At 41.6% G+C, this 20,188-nt stretch overlaps 2 protein-coding genes across 8 annotated transcripts in view; one reads left to right on the top strand and one right to left on the bottom strand.

Annotated features, from left to right (window-relative positions):
* The window catches only part of LOC141144047 (NACHT, LRR and PYD domains-containing protein 12-like), a 202,045-nt gene that overhangs the window by 39,973 nt on the left and 141,884 nt on the right, over positions 1-20,188 (bottom strand). Inside the window, exons 17-19 of one of the 2 annotated variants that reach the window (XM_073629392.1) lie at positions 19,360-19,580; positions 11,379-11,510; positions 10,090-10,224 (exon numbers count right to left, since the gene is read on the bottom strand). In XM_073629392.1, the coding sequence (XP_073485493.1) occupies positions 10,090-10,224; positions 11,379-11,510; positions 19,360-19,580 (488 nt within the window). Of the gene's footprint in view, positions 1-10,089; positions 10,228-11,378; positions 11,511-19,359; positions 19,581-20,188 lie in introns of both variants that reach the window. The other variant, XM_073629391.1, reaches the window with a different exon arrangement.
* The window catches only part of LOC141144050 (NACHT, LRR and PYD domains-containing protein 6-like), a 373,857-nt gene that overhangs the window by 327,746 nt on the left and 25,923 nt on the right, over positions 1-20,188 (top strand). The window contains exons 14-15 of one of the 6 annotated variants that reach the window (XR_012244339.1): positions 13,383-13,554; positions 13,652-15,241. The exons of 2 other annotated variants lie outside the window; for them this stretch is intronic. The gene's annotated coding sequence lies outside the window, so the exon portion shown is untranslated. Of the gene's footprint in view, positions 1-13,358; positions 13,555-13,651; positions 15,242-20,188 lie in introns of those variants that run through there. 3 more of the 6 variants (XR_012244338.1, XM_073629403.1, XM_073629402.1) reach the window with 3 other exon arrangements.

Raw genomic sequence — 20,188 nt, 5'->3', positions numbered from 1 at the left:
TGACGGACCGGGTCTGGTGGACAATTCGACCGTGTGTGGGCTTCTTCGGACCTGCAGCGGACTTTTTCGGTCGAAAATCTGATGGACTTTAGATTTGGAACATGTTTCAAATCTTTCCGACGGACTCGAGTCCGGTCAAAAAGTCCGCTCGTCTGTATGCTAGTCCGACGGACGAAAACCGACGCTAGGGCAGCTATTGGCTACTGGCTATCAACTTCCTTATTTTAGTCCGGTCGTACGTCATCACGTACGAATCCATCGGACTTTCTTGTGATCGTGTGTAGGCAAGTCAGTTTGTTTGGAAAGTCCGTTGGAAGTCTGCCGAAAGTCCGTCGGATAGACCGTCGGACCAGTCCGGTCGAAAAGTTTCCTCGTGTGTACGCAGCATTACTCTTGGACTCTAAATATGCAGAAAAATTCAGAATGCCCGGATGTAATCCTTTTAACAAATTTTTGCATTATGGGACTGTGCATTAGAACCACCTCCCTTGTAGCCCTACAATGCTTTATCTCCTTTATTTTTCCTTTTGCTTCGTTTTGTACTTATCCGATTAGACATGTTTAGTTATTCTACATTTATCTTTATATTTTTATTCTAACTTGGTGTCCTTTTTGTCTATGCATTTGCTATATATTGGACCTCTTTTGGAGAGGAAATGCAGCTCCAACGTGTGCAATCACTTCTGGCCGGTGGAGCGCACCTAAGGCATGTCATTGTGGTGCTCCCTTACCTTCAGAGTGCATGCCAGCACTGTAATACCACTCTGTAGGGATAAATACAGGTAGGATCAGACTGCCATTATTATTTCCATGGCTTTTTCTTGCGTTCTTTATGTAAAATTTTGTTCTTCCAAAATTTCAAAAAACATGGGTACATCAAATTATCTTCACAGTTGTTTTAATGGCCAGCTTTTGGCTGGGGACACGGGTCAGCATGGGCACCCTGACTAGTCTGCAGCTACACAGCCCCATACACAACAAACTTTGATTAAAGCCCCGTACACCGTCAGATTTAGCTGTAGCTTAACGGTCATAACCGTTTTTATTTGGTAGTTCTTTACGTTGTATGAAATTTCTCATCTGATTTTGTTACGTTCAGACGTTATATTGTAGATTACACTGATGAAATCTACTTGTGAACCTGTAACCACGCCTTTGTGCTCCATCTTGTTTCTGAAGTGTCGTGCATTCTCCGTCTTTGGAAACTTTGTGTTGTTGCATCGTAGATTATTAGTCTATTCGCAGCATTTTACATGACGGTACGATTTTCAAAATGGACATCCAAACATCAGAGGCACTTACAATAGTCGGCCTTGGAGTTTTGGCTATCCAGAGCCAGCTGCAAATGAAGAGAAAGAGGAGAACCTGGTGCAAGAAATGGCTGCTGAACAAGTTCCCACATTTGACACTGTTGAGGCAATTACAAGAAAACAATTCTGACGACTTGAGGAATTATTTGAGAATGAGACGATTGTTTCAATATACTCCTAAATGCAGTGCAGCCATCATCAAGAAAAATACCATTCTGCGAGAAGCAATCACTGTGGAACAGAGATTGATAACTACACTGTGTTACCTGGCCACAGGCAGAATTCTACAGGATTTAAAAATTAAAAAAGGCATCTCCCTGCAAGCCCTTGGGTGTTATACCTGAAACATGTAGAGCCATCATTCAAGTCCTGGGATGACTACATCAAGGTACAGAGCATATATTTTAACCAAAAATGATAAATTGATAAGTGTTGAACTATCCTTTTCACATAGCAAAACCTATTCTAAACACATTTATATTGATATGTCATAAATTTTTCTTATATTCATTTCCAAACAATTCTGAGGAGTGGAAGGATATCGCCCGAAAGTTAAACGAATAGTGGAATGTTCCTAATTGCAGAGGAGCTATAGATGGGAAACATGTAAGAATAAGCCCTCCTCCAAAATCAGGGTTCTATTTTTATAACTACAAGTACTTCAGTATTATCTTGATGGCTGTTGTAAATGCAAACTATGAATATATTTTTCTGGATATTGGAAAGAATGGCCGTAACTCAGTTGGCGGAGTAATCGATCAGACAGAATTTTATATAAGGTTGGTGAATGGAACCCTAAAACTGCCCAACTGTGAGGAAAATGTTGAAAGTCTTAAGTTTGGGTTTGTAGCAGATGAAACCTTTGCCTTCTCTGAAAATCCGTTGAAGCCATTCCCTATGCGCAATCTGACAAAGGAGCAATGGATTTATAACTATCGACTCTCTCTGGGCTAGGCGTGTGGTGAAGAACACTTTTGGGATCATGGCAAATTGGTTCAGAATTTTTCTCACCATCAATCTGGCATTATATAAAGTGAACAATCTAGTGCTGTGCTGCTGCATTCTACATCATTTTCTCAGAAGATATACAGACAAGTACAATCAATTTGTAATTTTGTAATCAATTTGATAGTGATCCAGGCAAAGCAGGGAACACTTGTGCTCAAGACCATGAACCCTTTGAGGTGATGACACCCCTTGGCGTTAGGCCATTCTCCATTATCCACCCAAAGCGCCAGACAAAATCGACTCAACTACATGAACTATTTCATTGGCGTCAGTGCAGTGGAATGGCAAAATGATGTGTAAACGTAGGTCACCACAGAATATTCATGCTTCAGTATTATTATTATTAACAATTTAATGCATGTTGTTGTTGTTCAACGTTGTTGCAAATTTAATGGATTTGATTACAATATTGCATGTTTTGTGTTTTTACAATTTATTTATGTTACTAATGCAAAAAAAAAGTAGAAAATATATACTATGTAATGTTTCTATCTGAACCAAATACAGTATATACCACATAAGTTTATATCTCAAAATAACCAAAATTATTAGATCAATTAGTTGAAAAAATTGGCAAATAATAAAATACAATATACAAAAAAGTGTAGCGCTATAAACCCCAAAAAAATCCTTATAAATAAAACAAATATGAAGTGTATAATAAACTGATATCAAAAGCTATGATGTACCCTATAATGTACAAAGTTAAACAAAGTGATATACTGTGAACCAAATATATTACATTGTGTAACAAAATAAAATAATACGTTGGAGAAAATGGTTTATAAAGAATAAAACTAAAGTCCAAAAAAGTCCAAACGGAATTGACACCATTAATGCCCCGTACACACAGTCGGATTTTCTGATGGAAAATGTGTGATAGGACCTTGTTGTCGGAAATTCCTACCGTGTGTGGACAGTTTCCATCGGATTTTCCGACACACAAAGTTTGAGAGCAGGATATAAAATTTTCCGACAACAAAATCCGTTGTCGGAAATTCCGATCGTGTGTACACAAATCCAACGGACAAAGTGCCACGCATGCTCAGAATAAATAAAGAGATGAAAGCTATTGGCCACTGCCCCGTTTATAGTCCCGACGTACGTGTTTTACGTCACCGCGTTTAGAACGATCGGATTTTCCGACAACTTTGTGTGACCGTGTGTATGCAAGACAAGTTTGAGCCAACATCCGTCAGAAAAAATCCATGGATTTTGTTGTCGGAATGTCCGAACAAAGTCCGACCGTGTGTACGGGGCATAAGAGTTCTTATAAAGAAAGTCCACCGATGTTGGTAAAGAAAAGTGAAAAAGGCCGCCACCAGGGGTCTATGGAGGCTTACCAAAGGCAGAGGACCAAAGTCCACCCAAACGTTACAATAATATGTCAGCATGACATATCACATTGGACAACTGCAGGATTGGACTGAGTGGTGGTAAAGGTTCCCAGCTCAATTGGATTCCTCACTCACCTCCTTGATAGCTGACCACCCTGAGAATATCCTGGGTCAATGTTTTTATCTTGCTCTAGTCACAAATGATTCTTCTCATTGAAGGTTGAATTGCCATCTTCATTTGCAAACCATTGAAGACATCTGAGGAGACGTATCATCCAGACCAGTTGGTTATTAAGCCTTTTTTGACTTGTATGGCATATGTCCTTTCAAGTCAACAATTTCTGGTAAGCCTCTCGATGCCTTCGGTGACAGCTCTTGAATCACCAACAGTTCTCCTGCTCACCTTTGGTGTTTCCACACTTCCACTAACTTGCCTGATCCAGTCAATTCCTTTATTGTAACGTTTGGGTGGACTTCGGTCCTCTGCCTTTGGTATGCCTCCATAGACCCCTGGTGGCGGCCTTTTTCACTTTTCTTTACCATTTCTGCAAATCAACATTGTTGGACTCTCTTTATAAGAACTCTTAATGGTGTCAATTCCATTTGGACTTTATTTTTATTCTTTATAAACCATTTTTTCCAACGTATTATTTTATTTTGTTACACAATGTAATATATTTGGTTCATAGTATATCACTTTGTTTAACTTTGTACTCTATAGGGTACATCATAGCTTTTGATATCAGTTTATTATTAACTTCATATGGTTTTATTTATAAGGATTTTTTGGGGGTTTATAGCGCTACACTTTTTTGTATATTGTCTTTATCCTGGGTCTATAGGTGTGTTGGCTGCTATTTATTTCCATCCTCTAGCGCAGCGCTGTATTTATATTCTTTTTATTAAATAATAAAATACATTTCTTATGTTATAATAAAGAGACTGAACCATTACTTTAAAAAATGAAACAGACTTTATTGCCACATGTAAACATAATTGGTAATCAGTACAATTTCAAACATAAATTGCACATAATTTCCAAATATTTGGTCATGGCATGTTTATGGTCTAAACCAGACGGCCCTCCAGCTGTTGCGGAACTACACATCCCATAAGGGATTGTAAAACTCTGTCATTCACAGACATGGCTAGGCATGATGGGAATTGTAGTTCTTGAACAACTGGAGGGCCATAGTTTGAAGACCCCTGGTCTAAACCTTTGGAAATATTAAAGTGCATAAAAAAATAACAGGAACATTGAATATTAAACATTTTTCTTTTTTCGTCCACCTTAAATGTTAGCATAACCAAAATACCACAATGATAATATAATGACTAAATCGTGATGTGTGTAAAGCCGCATTCTGTACGATAATGATTTATCACAAGGCCAAGTTCACCTTTTTTTCACTTTTCTTTTCAAAATTGCAGCTCCCCTATGCACCAATATAGCATGAATGTACTTCATTTGCAAAAATAGAACATTTTCCCATTAATTCTACACAGGCTTGTTTCATTCAAAGTTTTTAAAAAACACTGCTCCATTATTACGTCCTGGTTAAACTTCAGGTCATGACACAGGAAGGCATTGACCATCTCACCCTGCATCATCTACCCTCAGCTTGTCAACTCCTTTCTGTGTCATGACCTAAAGCCTGTCTTGGATGTAGGCAGAAACAGCTATAAAGAGAATGAGGTATGCCTGAGTAGAATTAATGGAAAGCTGTTATATTTTTGCAACATATGTACATTAAAGTGGTTGTAAACCCTTACAACACACTTTTTGCTACAGGTAAGCCTATAATAAGGCTTACCTGTAGCTACCCTGGATATCTACTAAACCTGAATGGTTTAGGAGATATCCCCTGTATTTGCATGTGCCGTTGCTTTCAGTGACTGTGCGCGGGAGTGACGCCAATCACAGCGTCAGGGCCACGATACCTGGAAATAACTCCATGACGACATGTCGCCGGCGGGTGCTGTGTACAGGCACCGCAGCGAGGGCTTCGATCAGAGGTGAGTATTACATAATAAGCTAGTATGCTATGCGTACTAGTTCATTATGCCTTTGTCTTGCAGGTGTTAGTTTTTTTATTTTTTTCCAAAGTGGGTTTACAACCACTTAATTGCAATATTGGATCATATTTGTTGGAATTAGAATTGTGAAAAAAGAAAAAAAAAGTGAACAAAAGGTGAACATTTTCAAACAACTGACAGATATACATAATTAAAATTTGAGCATCATTCTAAAATATGTTTGTGTTTCATTACCTGCAATCTTGATTAACCGCTTGCCGACCGATGCACGACAATATACGTCGGCATAATGGCACGGCTGCGCAAAGCAACGTACCTGTACGTCGCCTTTAAATTGCGGCATAGTGGGCTCCGTGACCATGTTCGCGGGTCCCGTGGACTCGATGTTCGCCGGGTGCCCGCGATCGTGTCACGGAGCGGCAGAACGGGGAGGATGCCTATGTAAACAAGGCATTCCCTGTTCTGCCTAGCAACATGACAGAGATCTACTGCTCCCTGTCATCGGGAGCAGTGATTAATGTCATGTTCTAGTGAGACCATCCCCCCACAGTTAGAATCACTCTCTAGGACACACTTAACCTCTTGTTCGCCCCCTAGTGTTTAACCCCTTCCCTGCCAGTGTCATTTACACAGTAATCAGTGCATTTTTATAGCACTGATCGCTGTATAAATGACACTGGTCCCAAAATAGTGTCAAAAGTGTCTGATGTGTCTGCCATCATGTCGCAGTCACAATAAAAATTGCAGATCGCCGCCATTACTAATAAAAAATAAAAAAATTATAAAAATGCCATAAAACTATCCCCTATTTTGTAGACGCTATAACTTTTGCACAAACCAATCAATATATGCCTATTGCGATTTTTTTTACCAAAAATATGTAGAAGAATACGTATTGGCCTAAACTGAGAAAGAAATTTTTTTTTTATATATATATTTTTGGGGTATATTTTTATTATAGCAAAAAGTAAAAAATATTGCTTTTTTTTTTCAAAATTGTCTTTTTTTTTACATCGTAAAAAATAAAAACCGCAGAGGTGATCAAATACCACCAAAAGAAAGCTTTATTTGTGGGAAAAAAAGGACGTCAATTTTGTTTGGGTGCAATGTCGCATGACCGCGCAATTGTCAGCTAAAGCGACACAGTGCCCAATCGCAAATAGTGCTCTTGTCAGGAAAGGGGTAAATTCTTCCGGGGCTGCAGTGGTTAAGGTGAGGGGGACCCATTGTAAAACATAATTACCGTATTTATCGGCATATAACACACACTTTTTTCCCCTTAAAATCGGGGGAAAATCATGGATGCGTGTTATACGCCGAACGGCTGCCTCGGAGGGGAAGGAGGGAACGAGCGCCGCAGAAATAGACAGAGCCAAGTGTACTGTGTACTCGGCTCTGCTCGCAGTCACGCCCAGTCCCACCCCCCAGCATTTGCGTCCCACCATTGGACTGGTGTCATGTCCATCATAGGAGTCGAGCCAAGGGGCGGGACTGGGTGGGACTGTGAGACGACCTGAGAGGAGCCAAATACACAGGACATCTGGCTCTGTTTATCTTGGCGGCGCTCGTTCCATCACTGGCAGGCAGATGGACACTGGTAATGCTATAATTTGGGCAAGGCTGCAGTGCAAATGGACACACTTTTGAGGAAAGGCTGCAGATGGACACTGATAAGGCTGCATTGATGGGCATTTAAAATGTAAGTTTTTTTCCTTAAACTTCCCTCCTAAACTTGGGGTGCGTATTATACGCCGATAAATAAATTATTTAAACATAAAATTTTGACAAAACGTAATTTAGATAAAATAGTTTGGATGCACACATGGGTAAAGTGTGTCCAGCAGGCTCAGGCCTGTGGATTGGACCCACTTTCCCAAAAGATAGAGGCTACGAATCATTACACCTAACAAATGTCTGTGCTAGTGTGGTTCTACAAAGTATTGACTCAGGGGGGCTGAATACACATGCACCCCACACTTTACACATATTTATTTGTAAAAAATGTTGAAAACCATTTATCATTTTCCTTCCACTTCACAATTATGTGCCACTTTGTGTTGGTCTATCACATAAAATCCCAATAAAATACATTTACGTTTTTGGTTGTAACATGACAAAATGTGGAAAATTTCAAGGAGTATGTTCCTCAATGCATGTCTAGAATCTACCAAGCAAATCTATAAAGTCCAGCAATTTTTGACATGCAGCATTTGCTGCATCCCTTATTTTTTTCTAATTCCTGACAGCAGTGGCAAGAATTGGCAAACCCATTTGCATCCTCAAAATCGTGCCACTATCCACACCATGCGTTTTGGAAAAGTAAATGTTAATTCTAAGGTAATGTACACATACAGGTGAAACTCGAAAAATTAGAATATTGTGCAAAAGCTCATTTATTTCACTAATGCAACTTAAAAGGTGAAACTAATATATGAAATAGACTCATTACATGCAAAGCAAAATAGTTCAATCCGTGATTTGTCATAATTGTGATGATTATCACTTACAGCTCATGAAAACCCCAAATCCACAATCTCAGAAAATTAGAATATTGTGAAAAGGTGCAATATTCTAGGCTCAAAGTGTCCCACTCTAATCACCTAATTAAGCCAAAACACCTGCAAAGGGTTCCTGAGCCTTTAAATGGTCTCTCATTCTGGTTCAGTAGGAATCACAATCATGGCAAAGACTGCTGACCTGACAGTTGTGCAGATGGATTTTGAGGGGGACCCCCGCGCCTTTTTTTTTAAATTTTGGTTTGGGGTTCCCCGGTGGGAAATCCCATGCCGTATTTTTCAATGAACTTTTATGTGTATTGTCAGACCGACAATTCATTAATAGCCGCGAGTAGTTTTAAATGACTTTTTTTCCTTTAAAATGTCATTTTGCTGTCAGACTGTTCAAAACATTGGAAACATGCGCCCCTTTACAGGCATACTATAGACACCCCCCAGGTACGAAATCTAAAGGAATATTACACTTTTACTGTTTCACTTTAAGCATTATTAAAATCACTGCTCCCGAAAAAACGGCCGTTTTTTAAAAATTGTTTTGCATTGATCCATGTCCCCTGGGGCAGGACCCAGGTCCCCAAACACTTTTTATGACAATAACTTGCATACAAGCCTTTAAAATGAGCACTTTTGATTATTCATGTTTGTGTCCCATAGACTTTAACGGTGTTCGCGTGTTCGAACAAATTTTTTACCTGTTCGCATGTTCTGGTGCGAACCGAACCGGGGGGAGTTCGGCTCATCCCTACCAAGAACCCAGAGTATGGAGGAAGAATGGAGAGGCACACACTGCAAGACGCTTTAAGTCCAGTGTGAAGTTTCCACAGTCTGTGTTTGGGGAGCCATGTCATCTGCTGGTGTGGGTCCACTGTGCTTCATTAAGTCCAGGGTCAACGCAGCCGTCTACCAGGAGATTTTGGAGCACTTCATGCTTCCTTCCGCAGACAAGCTCTATGGGGGTGCTGACTTCATTTTCCAGCAGGACTTGGCACCTGCCCACACTGCCAAAAGCACCAAAACCTGGTTCAATGACCGTGGGATTACTGTGCTTGATTGGCCAGCAAACTCACCTGACCTGAACCCCATAGAGAATCTATGGGCCATTGCCAAGAGAAAGATGAGACATGAGACCAAACAATGCAGAAGAGCTGAAGGCCGCTATTGAAGCATGGTCTTCCATAACACCTCAGCAGTGTCACAGATAGCTTCCATGCCACTCCACATTGAGGCAGTAATTGCTGCAAAAGCAAACCAAGTACTGAGTACATATGCATGCTTTTACTTTTCAGAGGTCCGATATTATCTATGTACAATCCTTGTTTTATTGATTGCGTGTAATATTCTAATTTTCTGAGATTGTGGATTTGGGGTTTTCATGAGCTGTAAGCCACAATCATCACAATTATGACCAATCACGGCTTGAACTATCTTGCTTTGCATGTAATGAGTCTATCTCATATATTAGTTTCACCTTTTAAGTTGCATTTGTGAAATAAATGAACTTTTGCACAATATTCTAATTTTTCAAGTTTCAGCTGTACGTGTGTAGGAGACAGGATCCATGTCATCTATTTTCGGAGAAACGCGAATATCATCATCACCTCTGTCTGAGCTCACATCAGTTTTAGAAAGGTCAACTGTGGATGGCCTTGGGGACTGATTACAATTTTATTATATTATACTTTTAAGAGAAAACACTAAAATGAATACCGTACTTACCTGCTGTATAAAAAGTTTATGATCCAACGGCATCACATTCTCACACAACATTCTGTTCTCAATGGCTATGAACAATGGGAAATAGTGTCTCCCACTGCTAATACATAGCCAATGTGGAAACATTACTATATAATATTAAATTGCATAGCATATTATGTTACTAACCTTTGCATAAGCATGGAGCATCTGTGCCTGAGGAATGCTCAGTTGTTTCCTCCTCAAAATCTTCCTCCTCAAAATCTTCCTCATCTACGCTGGCAGGCACCATTGTCTGAGATGTCCCCTCCTCACTCTGCACGACTTCTTCCAAACATGTTTTTAAAAAAAAGGGGATTACAGTGGTTGTTTTAACCCACAGTGTGTGTGGGCACACTTTAAAAAATAAAATAAAAAAATAAAAGAAGTTCTATACCTTATTCCAGAGCGCAACTAGGCGCGCACATGACCGCCCGCCTCTCCTCTCTCTAGATCACACAGATAGAGCATGAGGGGCCGTGAATCACCCGCTGACATCAGCCGAGGAAGGGGGGGGGTGGGTGAGAGGCGGACGGTCACATGTGCGCCAAGTTGCGCTCTGCAATAAGTTATGGAATGGCATTTTTTTTTTAATAAAAGCACACACCCCGGGGGCACCAAACTATTAAAATGTACAAGTAATTTCAGCAGCAAAAGGGAAAGGGCGGGCCCTGAAACTGAGCTGACAGGCAGAAAGAGGAAGAGAGTGGAGGACAGAGGAGAGGTGCTGATGACGGCGGCACGTACACTGACCACGAGAGCCTTGGCTCACCGGGGACTCACACTCCTCATGGGCTTTTTGGGGCAGAGCCACTGGCTCCTATTGCTGTCAATCACAGCCAGTGAGCCAATCTGATGATGGAGGGGTCGATCCATGGCTCGATGTGTGAATGGACACACAGAGACGTGATAGGGGAGTGCGCCTGCTTGGGTGCCCCCATAGCAAGCTGCCTGCTGTGGGGGGACCCTGAAAGAAAGAGGGCCCAGGGGTCCCGGCAAGGGACCCAAGAAGAGGAGGATCCTGGCTGTTCTGTGAAAAATCACTACATATAGCAGATAAGTATAACATGTTTGTTATTTAAAACATTTTTTTTTTTAAACTAAGTGCGCTGAGGTTTCCGTCTGCTACATACTCGCTTGCTGCACAGTCACTAAAGAATATGGCCCTTTAAGCACATCCAAATATTGAAGAATTCTGACCACACCCACGGTTTTGGTGTGGCGTTGTTATATTGCCACATACCATTTTTCTTGGGGGGGGTGCAAGAAACAATGGCTGATATGCTAACTATGCTACTTTTTGCACCACCTAAAATAGCAAACAAAATTAGATGCACGCTTGGTGAGGTTATAATTACATCAATTTATACCAATATGCAATGCACATTTTTTGCATTGTGCATTGGATTACCCCAAATAAAGAAATTATGTGCACCTACCTGTACTGCTAAGAAAGGTGTCCGAGTCCACTTTTACTGTTTCATCAATTGCACACTCCTCAGTATTTTTTGCTGTGCTATCCGGACAGATTTCCCCACATGATCTTCCCCTGGCTAGCTGCTTTAGTTTTCCTAAAAAAATAAAAAAAAAATAGTATGCATATAAAAGATGCACAGTTCTAACAATCAGAAAACAATATACATCAGTAATTAATAACTATTCTTGATGATATGATGAATGCGGCCAAACTGTTCAGGTTTCCTATGTTTGAGATCAGGCCATCTCTTTCTCACTTGGTCTTTGGATCTTTCCACTCCAAATTTCTTCTGCAGCACTCTAAGAACTTTCTGCAAAATCCGGTCTTTCCTTGCATTGGGTTTTACATAGTTCTTCAGTTTTCCATCATAGTGATATTTCTCTAGCAGGTATACCAGCTCCACCATCTCATCCCTGCTCATGGATGTGGCCTTGACTTTGTCTGCTTTCTGCATAGATAGATTTGTATAAAATAAAAATTGATTCAGCTCTCTCTGCATGAAAAAAGAAAATAATCCAATAGTGCAATAACGTACTGATATTTATTAAAAATAACACACTCTTCCACCATTAAACTCACATCTTTAAAATTCACTGCAAGCCCAAAAATAGCACAGCACAGCAAGCTGTCACAGCATCAACTCAAATCAGTAAAACCAGTGTATGGTGGTCGCCTTGGACCCAGGTACTGCGCTCTCAAAATACCCGTCTCACCCGATCCCTGGTGTTGATAGGACCAACTTCCACACTTGCTCGTATGGCGCTCCCTGTCACAGCGTCCTACGTCACTAGCGTTCGATTGCCGTGTAGCCACGCCCTGACATGTTTCGTCATGAAGACTTCATGATTAAGTCTTCATGACGAAACATGTCGGGGCGTGGCTACACGGCAATCGAACGCTAGTGACGTAGGACGCTGTGACAGGGAGCGCCATACGAGCAAGTGTGGAAGTTGGTCCTATCAACACCAGGGATCGGGTGAGGCGGGTATTTTGAGAGCACAGTACCTGGGTCCGCCGCGACCACCATACACTGGTTTTACTGATTTGAGTTGATGCTGTGACAGCTTGCTGTGCTGTGCTATTTTTGGGCTTGCAGTGAATTTTAAAGATGCGAGTTTAATGGTGGAAGAGTGTGTTATTTTTAATAAATATCAGTACGTTATTGCACTATTGGAATATTTTCTTTTTTCATGTGGAGAGAGCTCTTTGGCATCACACTCTGGATATGTAAAGGTGTACCATTGGAGATCATTCATTTCCCCTTGCTGTGTGGGAAAAAAGGCTTGGTGGCCCTGACACGAGAGTGTGGGCAAAAGGAGCTGGTGAGTTTATTTACCTAAGGGGAGTGGATTCACAGTCACAGAGGTGCGGTGGAAGATTCATTTAAGTGGAAGATCTGCACTGTATCACGTCACGGAATATATACATTTTTTGGACTACTCATTTTGTATTGTTTTGTGGACACTTTTTATATATATTTTTATATTTTTGTGGATTGATTCACATTGATTCACACATTTATTTATATATTTTATACATCATATTTTGTTTGCACAGTTATGTTATTCACTTAATATGTTGTGCGCACTATTTTTTGTGTATTTTTGATCATATCACTTTATGCACATTAATGGGGAGGAGTGATGATATGATATAGCTATATCATTGCTTGATTGATTTTCTTATCACTCTTCACTATATGTTACTTTATGATTAGGGATCACTTTAGCGCTGCTATTTTGAGTTCACTTGGGGCGAGTTTGTGGTGAATCAATTTTTATTTTATGCTTGTTATTATTTAAGCAGCAGCTTAGATTAAGGTTTTTTTCCATCAGCGCAGCGTTTTTGGGTGTATGAGTGGGCGGATTTTTTTACACCTGATTTTTTACATAGATAGATTTGTGCCTTCCCTTTTGTCCTTCTCCTCCATCGTGTTTTTCAGGCCTGCTGTGTCTTGGGGTTGCAGGAGGTGGCTGGCGTGCACGTACACACTACAGCGTCACATGTCAGGCAAAGGCGGAGCTCTGAACAGAACGCACAAGCGCTCGTAACGTATTCTCACGAATGCTCGTTACCGTGAGCACACCGGAATTTTCACACAGGTTCCAAACCACAGAATTTTGGTTGCACAAACGAAGGTAAACTTTGATATTGATTCTTTAGGTAGGCCTGAATATTATTTCTAGGGTGTTGCTAAAGGTAATGATTGTTTTCCATTATTTTTGTATTTTGCAGGAGACATGGCAGACAAATTTACCTCGTCTTCCTTCTTACCTCATTTTATTGATCAACATAGGCAAATGTCAAGTTTATGGAGGATAAAGTCAAAGGAGTACTCCGACAAGAATAACAAAAATGAGCAAATCTATCTCTCCACACGCGACCTTAGTTTTGTACATCACACAATTGCTAATCTGCGTACCATTTTCAGGAAAGAGTTAAACTAAAATAAAGGATTCTGAACTTTCTATAGTACACCCCTAAGTGAAAATGTCCAAATTGGGCCCAATTAGCCATTTTCTCTCCCCGGTGACATGTGAATCATTAGTGTTACATGGTTGACCAAAGAAGTTGAGTGCACGTGCTCAGCGTCATATCCAGAGGTTGTCTTTGGGAAATAGACGTATGAGTGCTGCCAGCATTGCTGCAGAGGTTGAAGGGGTGGGGGTTCAGCCTGTCAGTGCTCAGACCATACGCCGCACACTGCATCAAATTGGTCTGCATGGCTGTCACCCCAGAAGGAAGCCTCTTCTAAAGATGATGCACAAGAAAGCCTGCAAACAATTTGCTGAAGACAAGCAGACTAAGGACATGGATTACTGGAACCATGTCCTGTGGTCTGATGAGACCAAGATAAACTTATTTGGTTCAGATGGTGACAAGCGTGTGTGGGGGCAACCAGGTGAGGAGTACAAAGACAAGTGTGTCTTGTCTACAGTCAAGCATGGTGGTGGGAGTGTCATGGTCTGGGGCTGCATGAGTGCTGCCTGCACTGGGGGGCTACAGATCATTGAGGGAACCATGAATGCCAACATGTACTGTGACATACTGAAGCAGAGCATGATCCCCTCCCTTCAGTGACTGGGCCGCAGGGCAGTATTCCAACATGATAGCGACCCCAAACACACCTCCAAGACCACCACTGCCTTGCTAAAGAAGCTAAGGGTAAAGGTGATGGACTGTCCAAGCATGTCTCCAGACCTAAACCCTATTGATCATCTGTGTGACATCCTCAAATGGAAGGTGGAGCAGCACAAGGTCTATAACATCCACCAGCTCCGTGATGTCATCATGGAGGAGGGGAAGAGGACTCCAGTGGCAACCTGTAAAGCTCTGGTGACCTCCATGCCCAAGAGGGTTAAGGCAGTGCTGGAAAATAATGGTGGCCACACAAAATATTGACACTTTGGGCCCAATTTGGACATTTTCACTTAGGGGTGTACTCACATTTGTTGCCAGTGGTTTAGACATTAATGGCTGTGTGTTGAGTTATTTTGAGGGGACAGCAAATTTACCCCGTTATACAAGCTGTACACTCACTACTTTACATTGTAGCAAAGTGTCATTTCTTCAGTGTTGTCACATAAAAAGATGGAAGAAAATAATTACAAAAATCTGAGGGATGTACACAATTTTTTGAGATACTGTATATGTTCCCAGACTGTGGTATTTTGAAAGCTTGCACTTTCTAAAGGATCAATGCGTCTACAGGCCATCATTACCTACTTTGCCATCTACATCAACTGAGGCCTTATCACCAGAACTGTATGGAGAGGACCAGGATGAGCTAGGACTCACAAGATTACATTAACCTGAACATTAAATGTATAATTTTAAATATATATATATTTATTTATTATATAATTTATTTTTATGGACATTTTACATTCATTAATGTTTACTTATGTCCTTTTTCATTATTATCCCTAGCAAAAAATTACACTTTGATGCCCCCACCAAGATTGCCTGCGGCTAAACTCAGAAAAAGAAGAAATGTGGAGGAAGTTGAAACAACATTTTTAGTACAGGCTTCCGAATCACTCCAAAAAACACATGATGTGTTTAATGGATTCAGAATAATAACTGCAAATAAATTGTGAACATGTCCGAAGAGCAGAGACAGAGTGCCTGTTGCTAGAGGTACTAAATAAAGGTGTCCGAGGTGATATTACTGGCAACACCTGCATTCAGAATACCCAGCCCCTGTTCCAAATGCACCTCCACCACCACCAACACATCAGCACACAGCACATTGGCATCATCCTGCACCTAATGGACCAAACCCATCATAGTCTCATGATTGTCGCTACACAAATTTGTAGTTTTTTTGTTTCAAAATGTTGTTTTCATTGTTTTTCATTGCCCTTTTGTAGGGCTTTGGATATATATATATATATAAATAAATGTAGCACCCTCTACCTAAGGGCAGGTGCTAGTGTGGCATTTTCTAGTACAGGTTTCAGTGCAGGTAAATTTGGCCAGGCCTGTGCTTTTAGGCTGGGCCTGGTTGCTGTGATCTGGGGACTGGGAGTGATCGGTGTGGTGGGGGGTGTGGCCACCTACCCTGGTTCAGAGATGCCTCCCCTGCTTTCAGAGGTATTGTTCTTGAAGAGGAGGTTGGACTTGAGACCTGAGTGGCAGGCAGCTCATGTGGGGAGCTCTGACCAATGATTAACTTGTATTGGCAGGGGGCAGGCCTCTCATAGAAGCTGGGGGTCACATGCTCTCAGAGGAGTTGGAAGTCGAGAAAGACAGCAAAGAGTAGGAGGTGCTGGGCTGAGCGTCCCCAGGTGGGGATGCGCCATGGGTGGGGGAAGAATGGAGGAGCCATCCAAAGAGAAACTAAAGATCTTCTTCTATACTGAGACATCGGATTGCTGTGACCAGGGAACACAGAACTTGAATGCCAGGAGGATCAAGCTGAGGAAGTAGCAGTCAAGTGGAGGAGTTAGAGCAGCATTCTGTGACCGGGGACACAGAACTGTTCTCAAGAAGAAGGTTAGTGGAATGCCAGAAGAGAAACGGATTGGAGCAGTGTAGAATGCTGGAGCCAAGGACCACAGCATTAGTAGTTCTTGATTAAGAAAAAGCAATAGTCCGTTCATGGTCACATGTCAGGTCTTCGTGTTGGGATCCCGAGTCATCTCCGGCCTGGTTAGCATGATGACTGTGCCTTCCAAGGACTATGTGGGTGTCTAATTCTCTGGAACTTTAGGAAGAAGCGGGTATAGTTTCTGGCCTTTGGATTCTCAGGAATAATCCCATCAAAGTCTATCTTTGAAGAATTATTCAGAGTGGCTCTTTATTGTTTAAATGGAAGGAAGAAAAAGGACATTAATATAATATTGCATTAAGGATTTGCACAAGAAGTAAGGATTAAGAAAGGTGTGTAATTAGTGTTCTTACAAAGCCACGGCTACTGAACAACTATTTACTATTTGCAATGCATCAAAGGCCATCTCAAACAATCCTTTCCCCATCCAAGTTCAAATACTGCAAATAAATCTAGTAGAAAACCTCAACACTGACTGTTCTCTATTTCACAAGGGTGATTGGCGGATTGCTATAACCAACGCAGCAGACCCCTAACGAGGGTAGCACTATATATATATATTTATATTTATTGTGACAGTAGGAGATGCTGTCACGGTAAAATTGGTAGTTTGGGGGACACAGGGTGTGCACATTTGTTTGGTGCAAGCGCAGAGCATAGATTTGGACTGGAGAAAACTGCTTTCGCAGCTTTCTCCAGGTTTTGGTATTCTGTCATGGGGCTCTGTAGTTTGGAGATTCCATAGTGTCTTGGGTGGGACGGGATCTCCAACCCTGTGTCCAGACTTTGTAGATTACCAGCAGGGTGTGTGCTCATGTGAGCACAGCACTTATAATGAGGGTATGGGAATACCCCATTGCTCCCAGTTGGAGACTGCTCCACACCCGGAGAGACAGGAGGGCTCCAGGAGGCAGCCAGAACATGTGACTGCAAGAGGCAGTTCAACCGCCTAAGAACTAATGCCGCGTACACACGGTCGGACTTTTCGTCTACAAAAGTCCGACAGCCTGTCTGACAGACTTCCGGCGGACTTTCAGCGGACTTGCGGCGGACTTGCGGCAGACTTTCTAACGAACGGACTTGCCTACACACGACCACACAAAAGTCCGACGGATTCGTACGTGATGACGTACACCGGACTAAAATAAGGAAGTTGATAGCCAGTAGCCAATAGCTGCCCTAGCGTGGGTTTTTGTCCGTCGGACTAGCACACAGACGAGCGGATTTCGGGGTCCGGCGTAGTTACGACGTAAAGATTTGAAGCATGTTTCAAATCTAAAGTACGTCGGATTTGAGGCTAAAAAAGTACATTGAAAGTCCGGAGAAGCCCACACACGATCGGATTACCAGCCAGCTTTAGTCCGTCAGCGTCCGTTGGACTTTTGTAGACGAAAAGTCCGACCGTGTGTACGCGGCATAAGGCCAAAGCGGAGCTATGGGCGCTAAAGTGAAGCCATCCACATTGAGGAATCCTGTGGTCTGTGTGACCAGGATAAAGAGCAGAGGTACTGCTAAAAAGAGCCAGGTGGGCTAGCATTTGCTATTGTGTTTACTTGCTGGAGCAGAATCCCTGCGTGGGAAATCTTTATGTTACGGACTTTTATTTGCCTTTTTTAAAAAAATTGGCTACCATGCCCTAAAATATAGTTCCTGACTGGCATGAATCACTAACAAAAGCAGCTAATGGTCCCCCATGTTATATATATATATATATATATATATATATATATATATATATATATATATATATATATATATATATATATATATATATATATATATATATATATATATATATATATATATATCTCTATCTATATCTATATATATATATAGTATTTTTTTAAAATTTATTATATATTAGGGTTGCACCGATACCAGTGCTGATACTAGGCATTTGCACGAGTATCGGTACTCTTGCACATGCCTCCGATACCTGAAACTGATACCGGAAGTGACGCCAGATGGGGGGCGGAGCGTGGCATCGCTAGGGGGGTGCGGGCCACACCCGAGCGCCACCCGCGGCGACTGGGCTGCTCCTTGAGCCTGCTCACCCAGCCCCTCCACGGCCACCCATTCAATTTACTGCACAGCCGGGGGTGGTGGAGACTAGGTCAGCTGACTGCGAATGGAAGGAGCTGGAGAGGAGACCCCATCGCCACTTGTGGTGATAGGTGTCACTGCAGGACAGAAAGAAACAAACTGACTGGCGGTAGCTGGCTGGCTTCCTAACCTCGCTATGTCCATTGACTATCTAGGCATCTTGGATTGAGTAATCAAGAGTTACTCTTACATTTTTATCGTACAAATTGTGTATATATTAAATGAAAATTGGTATTGCTGTTGACGGACAAAAAAAGTTTTGCTGTTTGTCCCTTTCTTTTTTTTTTTTCTTTTCTTTTGATTGAAAGTTTTGTACACACTATACGAAAATCGTACGATCGTTCCTAGGATGAAAACTTCCGCTAGATTTTCTTATAGTGTACCCCACATTTTTTATGCTTAGAACACCACAAACTGTTCACGTGCTGCCTAATATATTCCACCTACTTTCAGATGCCTTTGTAACAGGATAATCATGTGTTGGTATTCACTTAACCTGCCAGTGGTCACAAAGTTATGGCGGATTGTTGAATATACGCTTTGGGGTTATTTATTTGCGCTGCCTGCCACCTTGATAAAGGAGGCTTCTGTATCCCCCAAACATAGATGCCTTTTCCTATATAGGACGTCAGTAAAGATTTTTGTGAAATTTCATCTCAGTGTGCATATTTGGCAATATAACCTGGGTAAGCCCTTGCCTACTCCAAAGTAAAAAAAAAAAAAGTTTGGCTTTAGATTTACTTTAAAATACCTTCTTAAATAAAAATTTTACAATTCTCTGACCTACCTCTTAAACACAAGGAATGTGGTAGGTGCACCTCAGACACTACACCGGGCTCTACGGTTATGTTAAACATCGGACCCACAACGTCATATCCCTTCTTCTGAATCTTATCTAAATCGTCACTTTCAAGTTCCAGCTCATATTTGATGGTCACTTCAGATTTCACTTTGAACATAATTCCCGTCTCTGAGCAGTAGAAAAGATCATTGGGCTTCAGTTCTAGTCTACATAATAAAAAGAAATAAATATTGGTGATAGCCGGTACAACCTCCTGTACTGATAATAATTTAGAACTTAAAACAGAAGTTTTTTTTTAATCATACTTTCCTAGGTGGATACAGCATCGATCTGATGCTACATCTGTCCCCCGCCAGCTCTAAGGGAAGTAGAGCGAATCAGTCCCCGCTGTCTGCTCATCCCCCTCCCTCCAGTGCTGGTCTATGGAGTTGGGGGGGAGAAGCTGGCTCAGGCTCTAAGGATTGCTGAGAGGCTGAGCCAGGTGCTGGTCCAGATATCTGGGTGGATCCCAACTTCAAAGTCGGGATTTTTCCTCAGCCTTGATCGGCTGAGTGACGTCTGCCAAATGCAGACTTTTTATACCGCAGTCGGCTGAAAATGGGTCACAGGAGTGCAGAACGAACTGTACCCCTGTGATCCACAGGAGAAGTACCGCCAAACAAGCTTTCCATGTACTTTTCCTTTAAATGTATGCATGGGCAAAAAATACCCTCCATACTCCTAGCTGGTGGTAGCTGATAAATGTTGCCTCTTCTCCACTGGATCAAAAGCAGTGATGTCAACCTTACAAGCTGAACTACAGAACTCTGCCTAT

The sequence above is a fragment of the Aquarana catesbeiana genome, linkage group LG05 (genome assembly GCF_042186555.1).
Source record: "Aquarana catesbeiana isolate 2022-GZ linkage group LG05, ASM4218655v1, whole genome shotgun sequence".
Taxonomy (NCBI): Eukaryota; Metazoa; Chordata; class Amphibia; order Anura; family Ranidae; genus Aquarana; species Aquarana catesbeiana.
Note: the sequence above shows the minus strand (reverse complement) of the source record. Positions and strands in the feature narration are given on the sequence as shown.